At 43.0% G+C, this 20496-nt stretch overlaps 1 protein-coding gene across 1 annotated transcript; it reads right to left on the bottom strand.

Moving 5' to 3' along the window:
* Positions 1 to 9489: 9489 nt before the first annotated feature.
* KBTBD7 (kelch repeat and BTB domain containing 7) lies at positions 9490 to 15821 on the bottom strand. The gene has a single exon (XM_030200553.1). It carries the CDS (start codon positions 15679 to 15681, stop codon positions 13774 to 13776), a length of 1908 nt encoding a protein of 635 aa, XP_030056413.1. The 5' UTR covers positions 15682 to 15821; the 3' UTR covers positions 9490 to 13773.
* Positions 15822 to 20496: the final 4675 nt, after the last annotated feature.

Genomic DNA, 20496 nt, shown 5'->3' with positions numbered 1-20496 from the left:
GTAATAGGTCATTGGAGACTTTAGTAAGCGCAGTTTCGGTTGAGTGGAGAGGGCGGAAAACCAGATTGTAGTGGGTCAAGAATAGCATGTGAGGAGAGAAAATCAAGGCAGCGGCGGTGATCAGCACGCTCAATTAATTAAGAAATAAGATGATACCTTTTTTATTGGACATAACTTAATACATTTCTTGATTAGCTTTCGAAGGTTGCCCTTCTTCGTCAGATCCGATCCACTGTGGTAGAAATGTCTGACACAAAACAGAATCAGACATGGAAGCCAGCAACAGGATATAAATGTCCCCAATACAGAACTCTTCCAGGTAGCAATCCTTTCCATCCTGATCACTCAGTGGGACCCTCAGGAGAGCTAAATCTGCCCAAGCCCCTGTTTTGCCCCCTCCCTTCCCACCAGTACACTACCCCCCCCCCCCCCCACACACACACAGAGGACCTTGGGTGGATGAGGGTATGTAGAGTTTTATACTAGGTAAAGGTCCACCCCGATTTGCCCGAAAATCAGACTGAACAGTGGGTACACTCAGGGGACATTCAGCGAGTCATGGAAGCCCTGTATGGAGAATCTGAGACTAAAGATGAATCAAGCCCTGGTCCATGGGCTAGGACCTGTTCTCAGGCTGTTGCAAACATGGTACAGCAACAGGTCACCAATCCTAAAGACACTATCATATGTAAGGAGGAAGTACTTTGCAGAGCCTTTTGTTCCAACCTTGTAGGTTGGACTGAGTATATCTGTAAGACCCAATGTGACCCATGGCCCAGGGATGGATCGTTTCAACATAAATATCTAGAGCTAGCTATACAGTGTATAAGAGGCAAAACTGCTGCTTTTTAACACATTTATAAATGACCTGGAGATGGGAGTAACTAGTGAGGTAATTACATTTTGCTGACAACACAAAGTTATTCAAAGTCATTAAATCGCGGGAGAATTGTGGAAAAATTACAAGAGGACCTTACGAGACCGGGAGACTGGGCATCTAAATGGCAGATGATGTTTAATGTGAGCAAGAGCAAAGTGATGCATGTGGGAAAGAGGAACCCGAATTATAGCTACGTCATGCAAGGTTCCACATTAGGAATCACTGACCAAGAAAGGGATCTAGGTGTCGTCATCGATGATACATTGAAACCTTCTGCTCAGTGTGCTGCTGCGGCTAAGAAAGCAAATAGAATGTTAGGTATTATTAGGAAAGGAATGAAAAACAAAAATGAGGACGTTATAATGCCTTTGTATCGCTCCATGGTGCAACCGCACCTCGACTATTGTATTCAATTCTGGTCGCCGCATTTCAAAAAAGATATAGTGGAATTAGAAAAGGTGCAGAGAAGGGCGAAGAAAATGATAAAGGGGATGGGACGACTTCCCTATGAGGAAAGGCTAAAGCGGCTAGGGCTCTTCAGCTTGGAGAAAAGGCGGCTGAGGGGTGATATGATAGAGATCTATAAAATAATGAGTGGAGTTGAACAGATAGACGTGAAGCGTCTGTTTACGCTTTCCAAAAATACTAGGACTAGGGGGCATGTGATGAAGCTACAAAGTAGTACATTTAAAACGAATCAGAGAACATTTTTTCTTCACTCTACGTTTAATTTAAACTCTGGAATTTGTTGCCAGAGAATGTGGTAAAGGCGGTTAGCTTAGCAGAGTTTAAAAAGGTTTGGACAGCTTCCTAAAGGAAAAGTCCATAGACCATTATTAAATTGGACTTGGGGAAAATCCACTATTTCTGGGATAAGTAGTATAAATGTTTTATACTTTTTTTGGGATATTGCCAGGCATTTGTGACCTGGATTGGCCACTGTTGGAAACAGGATGCTGGGCTTGATGGACCTTTGGTCTGTCCCAGTATGGCAATACTTATGTACTGGAGATCCCCTGTGGCCTTACCCATATATGAAGGAATGGGTTAGGAGGTGGGAAAAATATGAGGACCCCCCCTCCCGACTTATTGCAGAAGAACCTATTATTTGTTATGTGCCATGGTCCTTATGGACATTGAAAATGTATGCAAGGCTCTTCCCCCTTTAGAAAAAGTCCCTCTGCTTTTATAGCCAAGTTTGAACAGATGTATGGCAGGTGCTCCAACAACACTTCCGGGACACCCGTAATTTTGGAAATGTCTCTGCCCAAGTATTACAGCCAGGAGAGGATATTCATCAATATATTAAGGCCCTCCAAGAATTGTGTCTCCAGGAATTAGGCAAAAGGTGGGATTCCAGGAAACACAGGGAGTGACCCTTCAGGATAGCGACAATGATGGGGCACCACTTTGGACAGTTTAGAACAGACATGTGGCAGATGCTCCGACAGCGCTTCTGGGACACCTGTAATTTTGGGGATGTCTCTGCCCAAGTATTACGGCCAGGAGAAGATATTCATCAATATATGAAGGCCCCTCCAAGATTGTGGCTCCAGGAATTAGGCGAAAGGTGAGATTTTGCAGGTTCCCACATTGTATTTTACCATATTTTAAAGAAGGGTTTGCCCGCAGAGGTTCAGAAGGCATGGATGGCATAGTGGCCATCGAACATAAATCACAGGCAGAGATAATGGCCCACATAGTGCATTTCATGTTAAGAGTCCAACAGAATAAGGAGGCAAGATTAACAAGGGAGAAGGGATTAGAGAATAATTTTCCTGAATGCTCAAATAGAACATCTTGAAGCCCAAATGGCCATGATTAATAGTCCCTCCCCGTAACAACCAGGATAAAGATACAGGGCCATACAGAAAGCATATTTAATTCATTCTGATGATGAAATTAATTGGGCAATCCAGCATAGTCAGTTGGGTAAGGCCCCAGGATCTGACAGATTTTGTGCTGAATTTTACAAACTTCTGGGAGAGGCCATAGTAACACCCTTAACTAAATGTTTAATGCATGGGTAGATAAGGGAATTTACCAGACAATTTGAACAGGACAAATTATTGTTTTGCCGAAATCTGGTTGTGATGCTCCCGGAGTCATATTGACCAATTTATCTCTTAAAGCATGAGGTGAAGATTTTCGCTAAAAATGTGGCTAACTGAATGGGTCGACTGTTACCCTCCCTCCTCCATGATTCACAGGTGGGCTTTCTCCAGGGTCACACTGTGGCTAAGAACCTTCAACACATCCTAGGAGTTGGTGGGAACATGGGGATTGCCTCTTTGCTGGTCACCTTTGATACGGAGAAGGCCTTTGATTGAGGACCTCTGGAATTTTTTCATTTGCTGCAATGGACAAATATAGTATTGTAGGGAGCTTTGTGTTTTCAGTTAAGGCATTGTACTCATCACCTTGGGCACATGTTACGGTTAATGATCACATATCCAATCCTTTTTTTGATTGGTTGAAGGACTAGGTAGGGCTGCCCTTTATCACCTCTTCTTTTTGTCTTGACCCTGGATCCTCTTATTCAGGAAGTCCATTCTAATCCTGACATTCAGGGAGTTACTGTTGGTAGGGAATCTTTGAAGTTGGCAGCATTTGCCAATAACCTGTTGGTTTTTCTTCCAGATCCTCATAGGTTGTTAAGCACCTTTTTAGAGAGCTTCCAGGAATACGGGTACTTTTCAGGCTTTCGCTTGAATCTAGCTAAATCTGAAGCCTTGCTCTCCACACCGGGCATGCACTGTACCTGGCTAGGTCCTTTTCCTTTGCAGTGGGCAGATGGGTCTTTTAAATACTTGGGCATTCTTTTAACATCTTCAGTGGCTGACTTGTACCATCTTAATGTCCATTAGATGCTGGTTAAAACTGAGCAGCAACTGTATAACTGGCAGGCATAACCTTTACTAGGCCGTATTAATTTGATTCAAGTGGTTATTTTTCCCAGGTTCTTGTACTTACTGCAAACCCTGCCACTTCATTTGTTACAGAAGGATCTTAGGCATTTTCATCAGCTTGTTATGAAATGTTGGGTGAAGAAAAGAACTAAATTAAGGGTGCAATACTTACTAGGCAACTGGTCTCAGGGGTCTGGGCCTTCCTATATAATGTTGCATGTCTATTACGCCATGTCTGTGACTGGATATACTCTAGCCATGGTTTCACCCCTTTATACCTGGAGGAAGCCTACTGTGCTCCCTAAAGCTTGCTATCACTTATTTATACTGATAGAAGATTGCTTTTCCCACACCTGAGAAATAGTATACTTGTAAGCCCTCTACAAGATGCGCAGCGAGTACTGGTCAGGGGGAAGGGATCCTCTGGTCACAACCTGCTAACAAGTGATTGTTCTGATTACAAATGCTTTGAAACTGGGATGGGGCGCTCATGTAGATGAGCTTTACAGTTAGGGAAAAAGTAGTAAAATATAATCTGCATAGAAATTAAAATAAATTCTGTAAGAATGAATCAGGGAGGCCATAGGGCTAAGAAACAGGTTGAAAAGAAGCAGGGGGGGGGGGGGGAGACATAAAACTCTGCAGTTTAAAGGCTGAGGTGTAGCAGAAGAGCAAGTCATGTCTACTTAATGTCTTCTGTTTGGCACTGGGCCTGATCGGTGTGAGCCATGTTGAAGCGGGGGGGGGGGGGGGGGGGGCTTGAAGCATGACCTCGGGTACTGACTGCCCAGCTCTGGGAGGCAGGGCAAAGCTGAAGGTAGGGTCAAGAGTCTCAGCAAAATCACACAGGCAATAGGTTGACTGGGAACAAGGCTGAAGAGGGCCAAAGCTACTGAGGGATCCAACAGAGAAGAGGTCACAGCAGTCCTGGGCTGGGTAGCTAGAAAATCTTTAAAAGCATACTGCTCACCCACAGGTCATTATTCAGTATGCTTACTCTCTTGCCACAGGCAGATCACTTCCTGAAGCACAACTTGGAGTCTGTCAGCTCCATGGGTCTGCAAGGACTTGAAAGGAAAATTTCAGTGGGTAAAAGAACACATGGATAAAAACAGAACAGCAAACAAATCCAACTACTGGGGATGGAAAGAACTGAGGTAGAAGTGGGGTGAACCTTGCAAAAAGGGGGGCCTATAGGTACACATTCATGACCTTTTTTTAAGGTTGGTCCTAAGGTGGGGAGAGTGCACCTGGCAAAGGTGGCCATTAGATGTCACCTACATGTAACAGATATCCTGCTTGTCCTGAGCCAATTTGTATTAAACAATAGTTCTCTTCAGAGTCTGTAAAGACAAAAGTATTTAAACAGAATATTGTTCTAAAATAAGTATTTTGTATCATATTTAATGGAAAATTTTTATCCACAGTCCTGACTCCCCCCACACATTTTTTCTATTGCCAGGTCAATATTGTCTACTTAGATACTTTTAATATTACAGATTTAATGCACCTATATCTGATTTATTTAAAGCTTTCTGTCCCAGCTTCCCTTCCCTGAATGCAGGAATACTCTTGCATTTGCAGTTTACCTCATTCATTGACAGTAGAAGTGAGATTGTGATTGGACAGCTTCCTTTCACCATACATTTCAATGAGAAAAATAAATTGGCACCAGTATCGCTATTTATCTGCTGCGACACCAAGAGAATGGACTCACCTTTAAACCAGTAACGTATGTTTCCCTTTGGGAAAAAAAAGAGCACCACGGCCCCTGACTCCAGTAACATACAAAGTAGATGACGGCAGAAAAAGACCTGCATGGTCCATCCAGTCTGCCCAACAAGATAAACTCATATGTGCTACTTTGTGTATACCTTACCTTGATTTGTACCTATCCTTTTCAGTAGAATCAATGGATACTCGTAGCAGCAGCAGCACTTTCGTCTCATAGTTTGCTCTCCTCTGCTCTAGTGGCAAAATTTTTATTTAGAAGTGACCAGGGCACTACCATGCTCAAAGCTCCTGCTTGGCTGAGGGAACTTTTATTTTTAGACTTTCAAGATTTATTCTCCAGGAAACCGATCAGCTTATTTTTCCAATGCTTACTTCTTTCCTGGTTTCAGGCCCTTAAATTCACAGCTTGTATGCTGAGAGTGAAGGTACTCCTATGATCTTTCCAATCACGTGTCTCAAGTACTTCTGAGTTCCAGGAAGGAATCCATCAGTAGCACATTTTCCCCCACCTCCCTCTCACTGTCACTCAAGCTGCTGCTTCTCTAGATGAGAAGCAGTGGCAAAACAAGCTAAACCACCCACAGAGCCAGCTATCCATACCTGCAGCTGATGGTCCTGCCCCGTCAGATGTCAGTTCCTGTTCCAGGGCATAGCCAGGAGCCGCACAAAGAGTCCTGTCTCGCAGTGGCTGTAGCTTGTTTTTTTACTGCTGCTGGTCTAGAGAAGCAGAAGTAGTAGGGGTGTGGGTGGATGTAGGTAGAGGAAGGGGAACTGGGACTTGATATACCACCTTTCTGAGGTTTTTGCAACTACATTCAAAGCAGTTTACATATATTCAGGTACTTATTTTGTACCAGGGGCAATGGAGGGACAGAAAGGAGGCAGATGCTGGAGAGAGAGAGAGAGAGAGAGAGAGAGAGAGGAGGCTTAGGCTGGATGGATGAGGTGCAAGGACAGAGTCTGGATGGAAGTAGGAAGGGGGGCAGTGGCTAGTTGGAAGAGGGAGAAGGGAGGGGAAGTGGCTGTAAGAGGTAAAAGGAGGACAGACACTAGATGGAAAGGGGGAAGAGAAGGAGGGCATGAGTAAGAACACCAGCATCAGTGGCGGAAGTGTGTCACCAATTTGCTCGCTGGTCAGGCCTCAGGCAATGGATCTCTTCAGCTGTGGGTTTTGGCATCTCTGCCAGCAAAGGTAGGGACACAACACTGTCGGGGGGGGGGGGGGGGGGGGGACCTGAGAGGAAATGTGTAGCCTAGGGGTGCCGTAACCCAAGAAAGTTTGGGAACCACTCTACTACCTGATTATAAATAGGTTTTCTACCTAGTAGTATGTGGGCAAAATCCACAAAGTTTCCTGTCCCGCACAAAAAGTATTTAAATACATTCTACATGCTGGAGAGTTTTGGTTCAAAACTGCTACAGTTTAGATATGTGTGATTGGCACACAGCACAATTACAGAACAGACAGACCAACTTCTCTTCAACTCTTTGTTGTAAGATATCACTGGGTCACTGTGTGATTTAACATCTGATCAGCAGGCCCTTTGGACCTCTGAACCCTTCTAGGGAATGAGCTTGAAACTGAAGGTTGCTTTTTTTTTTTTTTGCTGGGGGTGGGTGGCAGAACAGCCCAATGGTTACAGTGGCAGACTGAAAACTGATTCAAATTCCACTGCAGCTCCTTTGTAAACTTGGGCAAGTTACTTAACCTACCTCAGGTACAAACTCACATTATGAGACCCCCCCCCCCCCCCCCCCCCCACCCCCCCCCCCCCCCCCCCCCCCCCCCAGGAACAGAAAAATGCCTCCCATCTCCACCCCCACTTTCCCAGTTATGCTCAGAGATAAATATTTTTCCTTTGCAAATGTGTTAACTCTCTTTTCAAAGCAGAGAAAACCAACAGAATGCCCTCATACAGCTATCAATTCCTGGGTCATTAGAATCTGGACAGCTGAGTGAACTATCAACAAGTCTTCAAGAAAATTAACCAACTCAGCAGCAAGCTCCTCCATCCACCAAGCACAAACCTTTGACTTGAGTTGCTTTACAGTTTGCATCACAGACAATTCTCTTTTGTGTTTGCAGTCTGTATCATTAGGAAATAGTTATTTTTATGTAAAACAAAGAGTTGTTAAGCTCCGCTATAGGAATGTCAGGCAAAGTACATCTCACCAAAATTTTTATCCACTTATTTTCACATTCCAGCTGTGCTCTTATCTCCAGTATATACAAAACCATTTCTGTAATGCAAATAAGTCTTTTCTGTTTTTTTACAGTTCATATTGGTCACAACAGCAGGCACTATCCTGGGGCAGTTATCTGTGCTATCAATCCAATGCTCTCTATAGGATTTTTCAATCCAATATAAAAAAAGGACATGCAATAATTCATGGTACCAAAGAAACAACCACTCTTCACAAGGAAAAAATACTCAGCAGAATTCATGTTAAACAGGGTTTTAAAGAAATTCCCAGTGGAAAAGTCCATAAACCAGTAGCTGACAGACAGACCTCAGAAAGCCACTACTTTTTCTTGGGAGTCAAACAAGAATAGTTTGAAGCTTGGTATCCTAGTCAGCATTTGTGACATGGATTGCCTATCAGACACTACACCATTAATAAATAAATTAGAGCTGCAGTTTAATTGTGTGATATTTTATTTGCCTAAAAGCAGAGAAGATGGGCAAGATAAACAAGTTTTGCAGGACTTAACAGCGTTTTTGGAGCATTCTAACGATGGGATTTTGAAAGGCGAACTCTTCTTGTTTCACTGGTTTTTGAACAGGACTTAAATATGATAAAGAAATTATTCTTTAAAAATCTCACTAAACCATTCTATGGCAAGAAACTCTGGATATTGCCAGATGTTGTGAAGGTTACTTAGGAAAGACGATGTGCTTTCTTGGCACTGAAAGACGAAGTTAAAGTTCTAGGTGATACTTTTCTATTGGCATACCCCTGTAAATGCCAAATAAGATATCTTGACAATAAGTATATTTTTCTTGAACCTGAACATTTGAAATCTTTTATAGATTTAAAAAAATTGCACAAATAGATCCAGTGTGAAATATAGATCATGTAATTCACAGTAATATATACGTGATGTAATCTAGGCCATATTCTTATATTTAAATTTTCTAGATGATTTTGTCCTATGTTTTTCTTTCCCCCCCCCCCCCTCAAATTATTTGTGGTCTAAGAAAGAATGCTATTTTTCTTTATTGAAATGGAATTTTCAATTTCAAAATTTGTATTTAATTTCCTTCTTGAAGAAGTTGAAATGCTTGTAATTGATGTAAAATTCATAAAGATTAAAAAAAAAAATCACATTATTAAAGGCAGGGGCAGAGCCAGCCGTCCATGGGGAGAATACATTCCACCCCCCCCCCCCCCCCACATTAGGTCAAAGAATCTGTGGTTACAATCAGTGCAGTTTACATATTATATAAAGGTACTTATTTTATACCTGGGGCAATTAAGTGTTAAGTGACTGCAACACCTGTTCAATGGTTGGTGAGGGTATAGAAACCTGCTGTCCCCTTCCCTCCTCATACTGCCTTAGGAGGTATCATGCCTCTAGCTGCCAGCACTCCATGAGCATGGTCATAAGCAAACTGAGTATGTTGAGGGAATGCTAGCACTGATGGCTGGAGGCATGCCACTAACTTCCTAATTCTTGAGGCAGTACATAGAGGAAGGTAGAAGCCCAGGCAGATTTCTTTGGCTGGCCAGGTTTTGGCAAACCCGACAGCCATCGAGCAGGTGCTGCAACCTGAGGTCGACTGTTTTCTCAAGAGTGGGACAAGGCAGAATGAAAGCACCAATGCAGACCATAGGCACCATCTTGAGTACTGTTATCACTGACAACTTGATTTTAAGGTGTGTGTGTGTGTGTGGAGAGGGGGGGGGGGGGGGGGAGTTGAGAAAGCTTTATGGAACTGTGAACAGGGCTGGGAAGGGAGAAGTATCAGACCATATGCAGAGACTGAGAGGGAAATTCTATGAAGCACAATTCTTTTAAATCATGACTAATAATTAATGTAGTAATTGCAGAGTTAATTGTGATTAATGTGCAGCCCTAGCTTTTATCCTTTGTTTAATCAATTAATTAAAACATCAGATGTGATCTTAGGTTAGGGTGATCAAGTCAAGGAACGAAGAATGATGGGGGCCCCCAACAAACTTAAGGACTTTCAACAAATATTATCACAAAGTAAGTGAACCTTTAATAACAAATATTCACATTTTTAGTGGTCAAGTCTGGGTACAAGGTCCTCCACATAAAACAAGCTAAGTGCATCATGCTTTGGAAAGAGTAAAGATATTTTTAATTAAACAAAAAATATATTCCACTGACACCTGGGGCAATATTTTAAACAGCTATAATGAATGACTCTCCTGTAAGACTAAGGCAAACTTTTCCACTCTATAAACTTGGTGCAACTAAGGAAAAATCTCCAGCTAACAGATGCTGACGCTGTACATATGGCTTCCTGTTGAGAGAACATATAATTTGATTACCAGCTCAAATCTTCTTCCTTCTAAGTTGACTGGGGCTGCTGCAGAGTAGCACTCGCATCCCCTAAGGTAAGTCACAGGGTGGCACGAGGTGGCCAGATTTACAATTCATGATACAGAGTTCCAGAAGGAGCTCCAATGAATGGCTTCCAGTCTCAGGCTCATTGCTGGAATGACCAGACTATGAACAATGGGACTGACAGCCTCCTAAAATTAGAGAAAAATTACCAAGTACTGGTGAATAAAAGTCTAGGATGCCAAAAGTCCCAGCATTAACAGAGTTGAAAGTATGGAACCAAATAAAAAAAACAAAACAACTCTATAGTAGGTCATCAGGAGATTATTTCACAAATATGTACACCCAACCATAGGGGTCCTTTCACTAAGTTGCAGTAACCACTAACGTGCACTTACTGCAGCTCAAAAGAGCTTACCATGGGGCACCCTGAGGCCTCCTACAGTAAATTTCAAATTTTCATGCACTACCCATGCGCTCTCCGTTAGCGTGTTGGCAAAGCCACACACCAACTAATTAGTGCAGAATTAGCACATAAGCATTTACCACCTACAAAATAGTTAGTGGTAAGGGCTCATGTGCAAATTTTTGTTTATGGCCACACTCTAACTGCAACATTTGTACATAGCCATTAATTCTGAAAAAATCAGCCATTTTCCAGCTGCGGCAGAAATGGCCTTGGTATGCAGGAAAGACCCACATAAAGGAACACTAAGACCACTTTTTGCCACAGTTTTCTAAAAGGACCCCGTAGCAAACCAACATTCCACAATCTAGTATGGGAAGGCAGTTCACTGAACCTTCAGCACTGGAGCAAATTATTACTTGTATATACTGCCTGCCCCATGAAAAGGAAATAAAACTTTTCCAAATGAATTTTTAATCCAATTAGCAGTTCTACAATGGCTTTGATATTGGGAGAAGTAATACCAACTGTTTCAATCGAATCACCCTATTCACAAACAGAAATTTACTGAAGAATGTGGTGATAGTGGAATTTCAGCAGAACTAAACAGCATGCTTGCCATCTTTCTGACTGAAGGTTATACCTGCACTTAAGTAGATCACCGCTATGAAACTATACAAAAGGAGAACAAAGATTTAGCATGCCAGGTACCAGAAACATACAAAGCAATTTATGGCTGAATTCAGCAATTGATAACCTAATGCCAATAACTTGGGCTTGTCTTTGTTCTATTTCTTGTGAAATATGACTTTGTCCTATAAACTGGCACTCAGTTTTAGGAGGGTTGTTAACAATACATTCTTGCATGCAACATTTTGTCAATCTTTAGACAGTGTAACCTATGATGGGATTAATTTTCTCCTGATGTACTTATTTACAAAGAAAAAGAAGGACAGAGCAGCCAGCATCTCAAAAGTCCATTCTATTCCTCCATAAAAACAAGACCTGTATAGTACAAAAGTTGCATCCTATCTAGGTTCTGAAACTTATGTCACAACTTTCTTAATGCTGCCGTCTACAGTGATGCTGCTGTGTACAGTGTACTGTAGAAGAGCATTATAAGTGCATGCACTGAACTACAAAGCAGTAGAATCATTTAAAAAGGATCCTAGGTAATACATTCCGTGCAAAAAATGTTCAGTGGTTCTGTGTACAATATTTAGGGCTTGAGCCATTAAGGCTTGTTTTCTCATTGTATCCCTTTGGGAAAATACTTTTGAGAGATCAGGCCCTTTGTTTAACTTTCAGCAATATGAGAAGATGCTATGTGGGTTTTACCAGTGTTTTCAGAAAAAAAAAGTGTATCCTAAACAAGGGACCATATTATCTGCACCAGAGGCCATCTAGTCGCACATTTTATTTTCTAAAGACACTTCAATGAGAGAGAAACACTTTTTGCAAAAGATTTGCTGCATATAGTCTACTTCAAATTTCAGCATTGCTTCAATACCACCTAAGTCGGGTAAAGAATATATATATGTAAGAAAGTACCCTCGGTAAATATTTAGTCTAGTTTCAAAAGGAGTAAGTTTTGTTCAAGGCATTATTTTCAGAAGAGAAGGTAGGTTACAGGCCATGAGATGCACCATGTCCATCTGTAAACCACCACTCCATTACTCCTATAAAAAATATTTGCACAAAAAGATAAGCTGACAAGTTATAACTCTCAGTACTTCATTAAATAAGAATTTTGAGAAGACTAATTACTTTTGCTGTTTTCTTACCTAATTCCCTTCAAACATGTGCATTATTGAAATTTGATGCTCAGGAGCAGTGCCTTTACCGAGCAAACAAAAAAAACCCCAAACCTCACTCTTAAGTCAAACTATGGATAACAGAAAGAAGTTATGAACAAGGGAACAGCGAGGGGAAAATGTTTTATCTATTCCTAATGCTGTCATTTAGCAGAAGTTCAAAATGTATATGTTATGTTAGAATGCCTCTTTTAGATACTCTTTACAAAAGAAAGACATAAATCTGAGGCCAAACTGGCCCTCTCCAACCACATTTTAGTCTTTCTTCTGTAAATGCACTTGCAACTTAAAGCACTCTGAATTGGTAATAATTTCATATAAAACAAAGTAAGGCATGAGGATAATTGACATTTCTTCCACTTATGCCTAATGACTTGATGCACAATTCCACTTTAGTTAGTATAATCATGGTGGTGATAAGCACCTTATTTTCATAGACTTTCACAACCACAGCTCATCAGCGACCATGATCATCTTGGCAAGATACTGTGGTAGTTTGCTGTTGCCTTATACAGTTCACACCCCCAGGTCTTCCCTGGTCTCTCATCCAGATACTGAGCAGACCTGATCCTGCTAAGTTTCTAAGATCTGATGGGTTCAAGCTCACACAAAGGTGGTGCTGCTGGGAAACTAGAATGATACTAAATACACTTTATAAAAATTTGCTACTGTTGTAAATAACTAAGATCTGGCAGAAGACAATACATCATCTAGGAACACTCGTTCTGTCTCATACATTAATGTAGCCATTAAGATTTTTTAAAAGAATGGAAGATGGTTCAGTCTTAACCATCAGCAACTGCCCATGTCACCACAAATATATATTCTTATAATTGCTGAAAATGGACAAAATGAAGTTTTCAATACATGGGTGACAATTCCTTGTTCTGCAAAATTTTCTACCCTGAACTCACTTGAACTTGACCATTATTATTGAAAAACATCATAGTTTCATCATTTGTTCTACATAAAAGGGTCAGAGTAAATGTAACCAGGTAATCATATGCTGCGTCATAAAGAAAGCCTTCAGGTGCTAGGAACAAGTTTGCCCAAGCACATAAAAGAAACACTGTTTACAGAAATCTAAAAATACCATATATATAAAAAAAAAAGCAGCTCCACGATTCCCTTGGCCACTAAAGTTCACAACACTATGTAAAAGAACTGAGGGGTGTTTTAATCAATGTAAAAAGAAAACAAAGTGACAATTACTAACAGGGTAAATTTGCATAGCACATACCAATTAAAAAAAAACCAAACCTCTGAACTCCATTTTACCAAAACAAATGATTAAATAAGCTTCCTTTCATCAAACTAAGAAGATACTAAAAATGTACTTATTTTTATTATTAGTTTAACTAATACACGCTTAACATCTATCTTGGTACTGGTCTGAAAACTTCAGCACGAGAAAATAATGTTCAACATTCTAGATCCCCAATCATTAGGCGTCTTATTCCAAATACAATCTTCTGTGATGAGTAGTGGAGCCATTCTCAGTATGCACCAAGTGTGTGTATACATGACCTTGGTCCAGGGGCTGGGTGCCAATTCTCATCATCTGAAAAAGAGCTTGAGCTGCCAGATTCTGAGTCAAGATCACTGAAGCCATCCATGGCCCAGTCTGCACTCGATTCACTACGCACATCATCCTCCTCAGTGATGAAGCTCTGTCCTGGCTCCAGGCGAGAAGGATAAACCCGTGCAGATAGGCAAATGAACCCAGAGTCATAGTGCAAGAGGCCCAGCATAGTACCCACATTAACCCAACGGTTGGTGGCCACCTCATACTCATGCACAGTGACCCTGTTTTTTTTCCACTGTGGTGTGGTGCAGGTGATGAGCAGTAGCTTGTTGCCATGCCGTACAATCTGATAGTTGTGGGTGTTGTCATCCACAGGGATGTTACAGATCAAGCGCCACTCACCACGGGCTGGGCTGTACACTTTCACAACAGGAACATCACAGATACAATAGATCTCATCATTGAACACACAAGCCTCCTGGAAGTCACTTCGTTTCAAGGAAGCGCAGTTCAGCCAGCGATTCCTGCTAGGATCATAACACTGCATCCTCTTACTGTTCACTGCATACAGGTAGTTGTTTACAGTGACCAGCTCAAAGGAGCAGAAGGAGTGCAAAAGTGGGGCTACCAGAGTCCACTGGTTCCTCTGGACACTGTAGCATTCAACCTCTTTCAACTTGGCCCCTGAAGAAGGGTCACGGCCCCCTAGGATGTAGATGTGCCCATTGAGGTAAGCCAAATCCATGCCCTCCCTGCAGAGTAGCCTATTAGCCAGCTGCTGCCAACTGTTTTTCAGAGGGCTGTAGACCCAAAGCTGGTTGCTGGGCTGTGTGGCCAGATAGATGTCATTGTCCGGGGAGATACAGATGGCAGATGCTGTGACAGCCTTACTGTTTGCCAGACTATTAAGGGGTGATGGCATGGTATAGATGTCTCCAGAATAAGGGTCATAGCACAAGAAGGGTTCTTTACGGTGCCCAAAGAATATGACCATCTCCTTGGCCAGCATACCAATCCTAGGTGGGAGAAGGCTCTTGGGGATTCCAGGCAATGACTGCCCATAGAAGGACTCCAGAACGCCCTGCACATAGGAAAGACAGTGCTTGCGGACAAAACCTTTCGTCTGTAGTGCCTCTAAGGCCGGCCGGTCCTGGGCAGTGAAAAGGTGCCAGCGCACACACTGGAGCAATTCTTGTGCTACCTGTGCCCTCTCCCTCAGCCGGGCCTCGATCCAACGTACGGCCACGGTGCACACTCGCTGCTCGCTGTCTACGTCCAGATCGTCAGAACGCAGTAGTTGTTGCATCTGCGCCAGGCTCAGTTCACACAGCTCTTCACTTAACTGCTGGAAATGGCGCGCAGCAAAGGCCAAAGCACGTCCAAGCAGGTCCATATCTCCAAAGGCTTCGGCAAGGCGCAGGATGCCAGCACAGTTGGCCGGCTCTAAGCGGCGCGCCAGAAAGTCTGCGCAAGCTCGGCGCATATAGCCCAGTTGCAACATATCGGCGGCGGCATAGAGTCGCTGCACGTTGGCCTCGCTCACAGCCACGCGGCCCGTGTAGCAGTACTCGATGATAAGCGCCATGGAGGCCGCATCCATGTCATGTAGCGTCACTTTCTGCTGTTTACTTTCCGACAGGCCGCCCGTGAACATGCTGCGGAAGTAGGGGCAGGCGGCGGCTAGCACATTGCGGTTACAAGAAAAAAGGCGGCTCCCGTCCCCGGCCTCCCCGCCGCCCAACACCTCGATGGTAACATCGCAAAGCAGCCGCGAGTCATAGAAGGCCTTGAGCTGTGCCAGCAGCGTAGCGGCGTGATTCGGGTCCTCCAGCTCCTCCGGCCCCGAGAAAAAAGGGGACGACGATATGGAATCAGCCATCACCTTAGCTCGCCTGGGACAGGAGGGTTATAAAGGGCCCGAAGGCTCGCGAGGCCTCAGCGGCTACCGCCCACCGGCAAAGAGAACGGCTAATGCGTCGCTTTAGTCCAGTCCCAGTCTCTTGCCAGTGGTCTGTGCAGGGCGGCAAGTCGCGCTGAAGTGACGTCACAAAGTTCGCGCCGTAGTCGTATATCTTTCTACGGGTTCCCTATAGGCACACATGATTCTGGGTGGGAGGACTAATAATGTAGAAAAGAATTTCTTCGTGGGGAAGGTGGGTGGAAGGAGAAGAAGAAATGGTTTGCATTACCTAACAGAATGCTTGAGTGGAATAGCGGCAGTAAGTGATCTGGGGAAAAAAGGGTTACCAAATCGTGGGGGGGGAGGGGAGAACGGGGGAAAGGTACGCAAATTCCCTTCTTGCCTCCTCTCCCTACACCCATATGTGGGACTGGCTTTGATTGCATTTGAGGCGTTTAGCAAAAGCACTGTAAAATGGGGCAATACCTAAGGAAGGAGCTGATGGGCTGGGAGGACGTACGAGAAGTGGAAGGACATTAGTCCAGGCTGAAGGAAGTAATAAATAGGGCCACAGACCTTTATGTAAGGAGAGTAAATAAAAGCAAGAGAAAAAGGAAACCGATATGGTTCTTCAAGAAAGTGGCTGAGAAAATAAAGGCCAAAGAGTTAGCGTTCCAGAAATATAGAAAATCTCAAGAAGAGAAACACGGGGAGGAATACCGGGTGAAACTGAAAGAAGCCAAGAGAGAGATACGTCTGGCAAAGGCGCAAGCAGAAGAACAAATGGCTAGAAATGTATAGAGAGAGGTGTGATCAGCAGAAGAAAGGAAGTGTTGATGCCCCTGTACAAGTCGTTGGTCATGCCCCACCTGGAGTATTGTGTTCAGTTTTGGAGGCCGTACCTTGCGAAGGATGTTAAAAAAATGGAAGCGGTGCAAAGAAAAGCTACGAGAATGGTACGGGATTTGCGTTCCAAGACGTATGAGGAGAGACTTGCTGACCCGAACATGTATACCCTGGAGGAACAGGGGTGATATGATACAGGCGTTCAAATATTTGAAAGGTATTAATCCGCAAACAAATCTTTTCCGGAGATGGGAAGGCAGTAGAACGAGAGGACATGAAATGAGGTTGAAGGGGGGCAGCCTCAGGAAAGATGTCAGGAAGTATTTTTTCACGGAGAGGGTGGTGGATGCTTGGAATGCCCTCCCGCAGGAGGTGGTGGAGATGAAAACGGTAACGGAATTCAAACATGCGTGGGATATGCATAAAGGAATCCTGTGCAGAAGGAATGGATCCTCAGAAGCTTAGCCGAAATTGGGTGGCGGAGCAGGTGGGGGGAAGAGGGGTTGGTGGTTGGGAGGCGAAGATGGTGGAGGGCAGACTTGTACGGTCTGTGCCGGGGCCGGAGGTGGGACTGGTGGTTGGGAGGCGGGAAGTACTGCTGCGCAGACTTGTACGGTCTGTGCCCTGAACAAGGCAGGTACAAATCAAGGTAAGGTTTACACATATGTTTGTCTTGTTGGGCAGACTGGATGGACCGTGCAGGTCTTTTTCTGCCGTCATCTACTATGTTATGTTACTATGTATCTACCTGTGAACCTTTACTTGGCATGAAGTGTATTGGGTAGGTGTGGATATGGGAGAAGGAATCGGAGACCTGTCATTTTTGGGGAAAAAGGACTTGCAAACCACTTAATTTTGTCCACAACGATGACAATATATCAAATAAACCTGGCCATAATCATAACATGGTGATGTCTTAGCTCTAGCTACTCGGCTGTAATCTTCAAGGCAGAAACTGGAGAGGCGAACCCAAACCTGGCCTTCAGCCTATGCCTCCGTGCTTCAGCAGGGGGCAGGCTTGGGAGCCCCTTGTAGTAAGGGGCCCAAGGCAATTGCCCTGTTTGCTATCCCCTAACCTGTGTACAGGACTATAAGCAAGCCTATGTGCCCAGTCCTTGAATAGTGTGCCAGATAGAATAGTATTATTATTACTTCTACTCATTTCTGTAGTGGACACAGCTCTCTACACATTATATGCAGGTACTTTTTCTGTCAGAAGGGGGCTCATATTTTTAAGTTTTATAACTAGGGCAATGGAGGGTTAAGGGGTCCTTTACCAAGGCACACTAGCATTTTTAGCATGTAGTAAATGCTAGAGCCGCCCGTATATTCCTATGGGCATCCCTGGCATTTAGCACACACTAATCATTAGTGTGCACTAAAAATGCTAATGCACCTTTGTAAAAGACCCCCTCTGTGACTTACTCAAGGTCAAGGTTGTCTTTGATGAAATGCTTAGTCAAAGCGATTTACAGCTTAAGTTTTCAATACATAGTACAGATAAATTACAAATTAAGTATAAAAACAGCACAAGGATAGTACAAAGATACAATAAAAATAACAGCAAAGTAAAAATAGATAGTAGTAGATTGGCAAAACCACTCCATCCCTCAGTATCCTAGGCTAGAGCGGTCCAGCAGAGCAATCAAAATAAAAAAGAAAATAGTTATCTACCAAAAGCAGACGAACAAATGCATTTTAAGTAAAATTTTAAATGAAGAGAGGATTCTGTAGAAAAATAGGTAAATTATTCCACAGTGTAGGTCCCCCTATGTTAAACATTAGCTTCTGAAATGCGGCAGATGGAAGTATGCGCACTGATGGAACAGACCTTAATGATTGTTGGCTGGATCGTAAAGCTCGTCTAGGGACATAAGACTGTAAATGAAGCAACAAAAATTTCACCAGTCCTCGGTGAGAAATTTTGAACACCAAAAGTGACACTCTGTAGATGATACAATATTCCACTGGCAACCAGTGTTCAGCTTTTAACAGTGGGGTCACATGGTCATATTTTTTTTAGCTTGAAAAAGTAGTCACAGCTGTATTTTTTAAGTGTCTGATTTCCCTCTGGCCAATGCCCTTGAGGAGCAGATTGCAGTAATCAATGCATTGTGTAACTAAAGCATGAATTACTATACTTAATGCTTATATATTGAGAATGTGTTGAACTGAACGTATCTGACAGAGTCTGAAAAAACACACTTTAACAATAGCTGAAATATGGGCCTTGAAAGAGAGGGTGGAATTCAGCAATACGCCCAAAACTTTAACTGTATCACTAGGGTGTATTAGGGCTTTTATCCCGCTAACAACAGCTGTTATTTTGTAGACTGGCAGAAATCTAGTTACAATACGTATTTCTTCACTAGGAAAGTTTTTATATTTTTTTGGAACAAGAGGTAAGATTGGGTCAGGGAATACATTCCGATAGTGTCTTTCCAAAGTCTGGCAGCTTGGATGGCAAGAGATATGTCGAAGAATGCTAATCTCTTCTAGCCCTTAGATGAGGGGAAATTGAAGAATTTGGTGGCTTCTTTTCTCCTTGATCTGGTCGAGGTTGTAAAGCAGAAATGAGCAAGTAGGTAGCAGGGGATCAGTCCTTCCAGCGTTTCAAAGAGGAAGCAGGCCAGCTTGAAAATGACTCTCACCTTGATGGGAAGCCAGTGTAGTTTGATGTAGGAAGGGGAGACACTATCGAATTTTGATAACCTGAAGATTAATCTGATTCCTGTATATTGAATGGTTTGAAGTCTCCTGAGTAAGGTTTTTGTGCAGCCTAGGTATATTAGATTACAGTAGTCAAGCGATGATAATACCAGCGCATGTACCAGTTGTTCATATTGGTTGATTTCAAACTACTTCAGAATGGTACGGAGCTTTCTCATTAGGTAGAAAAAACTTTTGATCAGGGTGTTGACTTGCGCTTTCAGGGAGAGAGCGCTGTCAATTTGAACTCCTAGGAGTTTAATGGTAGGAGAGAGATTACATTTCACTTGGTTAATAGAAATTGACATAGGTATTTGGTCTGGTTTTGTATTGAAGCATAAAAATTGGGGGGGGGGGGGGGGGGGGGGGGGGGTTCGGTACTGAGTTTTAGCCTGTGAATATGCATTCATTTTTCTAGTTAGTTGATGCATTGTTGGACCCTAGTTGTGTCTATTTTGAGAATTGATAGTATGGGGATTAATATTGAGACATCATCGGCGTAGATCTAGTGGAGAAAGCTGTTTTTATCTAACACAGTGCTTAAGGATCAGAGGAAAACACTGAACAGTATTGGAGATAGTGGGGATCCTTAGGGAACCCCGCATCTGTTGCTCCAGTGTTGGGATAAGTCTGCATTTACTTTGACTCTGTATGATCTATTTTCCAGGAAGCCTCTGAACCATTTTAAAACATTGCCTGTGATTCCCATTTCTTCGAGGTTCCCTAGTAGAGTGTGATCTACTAGGTTGAAAGCTGAGGACAGGTCAAATTGGACTAGGAGTGCACTTTTTCCTTCACTTAGAAGTAGTCAAACATGGTCTAGCATGGAGCTCTGAGCTGTTCCTGTGCTAAAAAGTGCACAAAATCCTGATTGAGATGGTGGAAGAATATCATGCAAGTCTAGGAAGTGAGTGAGCTATAGGGTTACCTTTCCCTCCATTAGTTTAGTAAAGAACGGAGTGGAGGCTACCGGTCTGTAGTTAGTAACCACTTGACTAGGTTTATTGAGTTCTTTTGGTATTGGTGTAATGATGATTTTGGTTAAGCTTTGGGGAAATATTTCTAGTGACAGTGGCTGGTCGATCCATGAGAGGACATTAGCGCGGAATGTTGGTGGGGCGGTGGTCATTAAGTGAGGAGGGCAGATGTCTAGAATGCAGTGGAAAGGAGCATACTTTGAGAATAGTTTGGTAAAGGCAGACCATTGTGTGTTATCAAACTCCTTCCAGGTTCTGTTTG

The sequence above is a fragment of the Microcaecilia unicolor genome, chromosome 4 (assembly GCF_901765095.1).
Source record: "Microcaecilia unicolor chromosome 4, aMicUni1.1, whole genome shotgun sequence".
In the NCBI taxonomy this organism is placed as follows: Eukaryota; Metazoa; Chordata; class Amphibia; order Gymnophiona; family Siphonopidae; genus Microcaecilia; species Microcaecilia unicolor.
This window is presented reverse-complemented; position numbering and strand designations above follow the sequence as displayed.

Excerpts from the sequence above, each read along its gene's own strand:
- KBTBD7 (XM_030200553.1), bottom strand. The coding sequence starts at position 15,681 with ATGGCTGATTCCATATCGTCGTCCCCTTTTTTCTCGGGGCCGGAGGAG.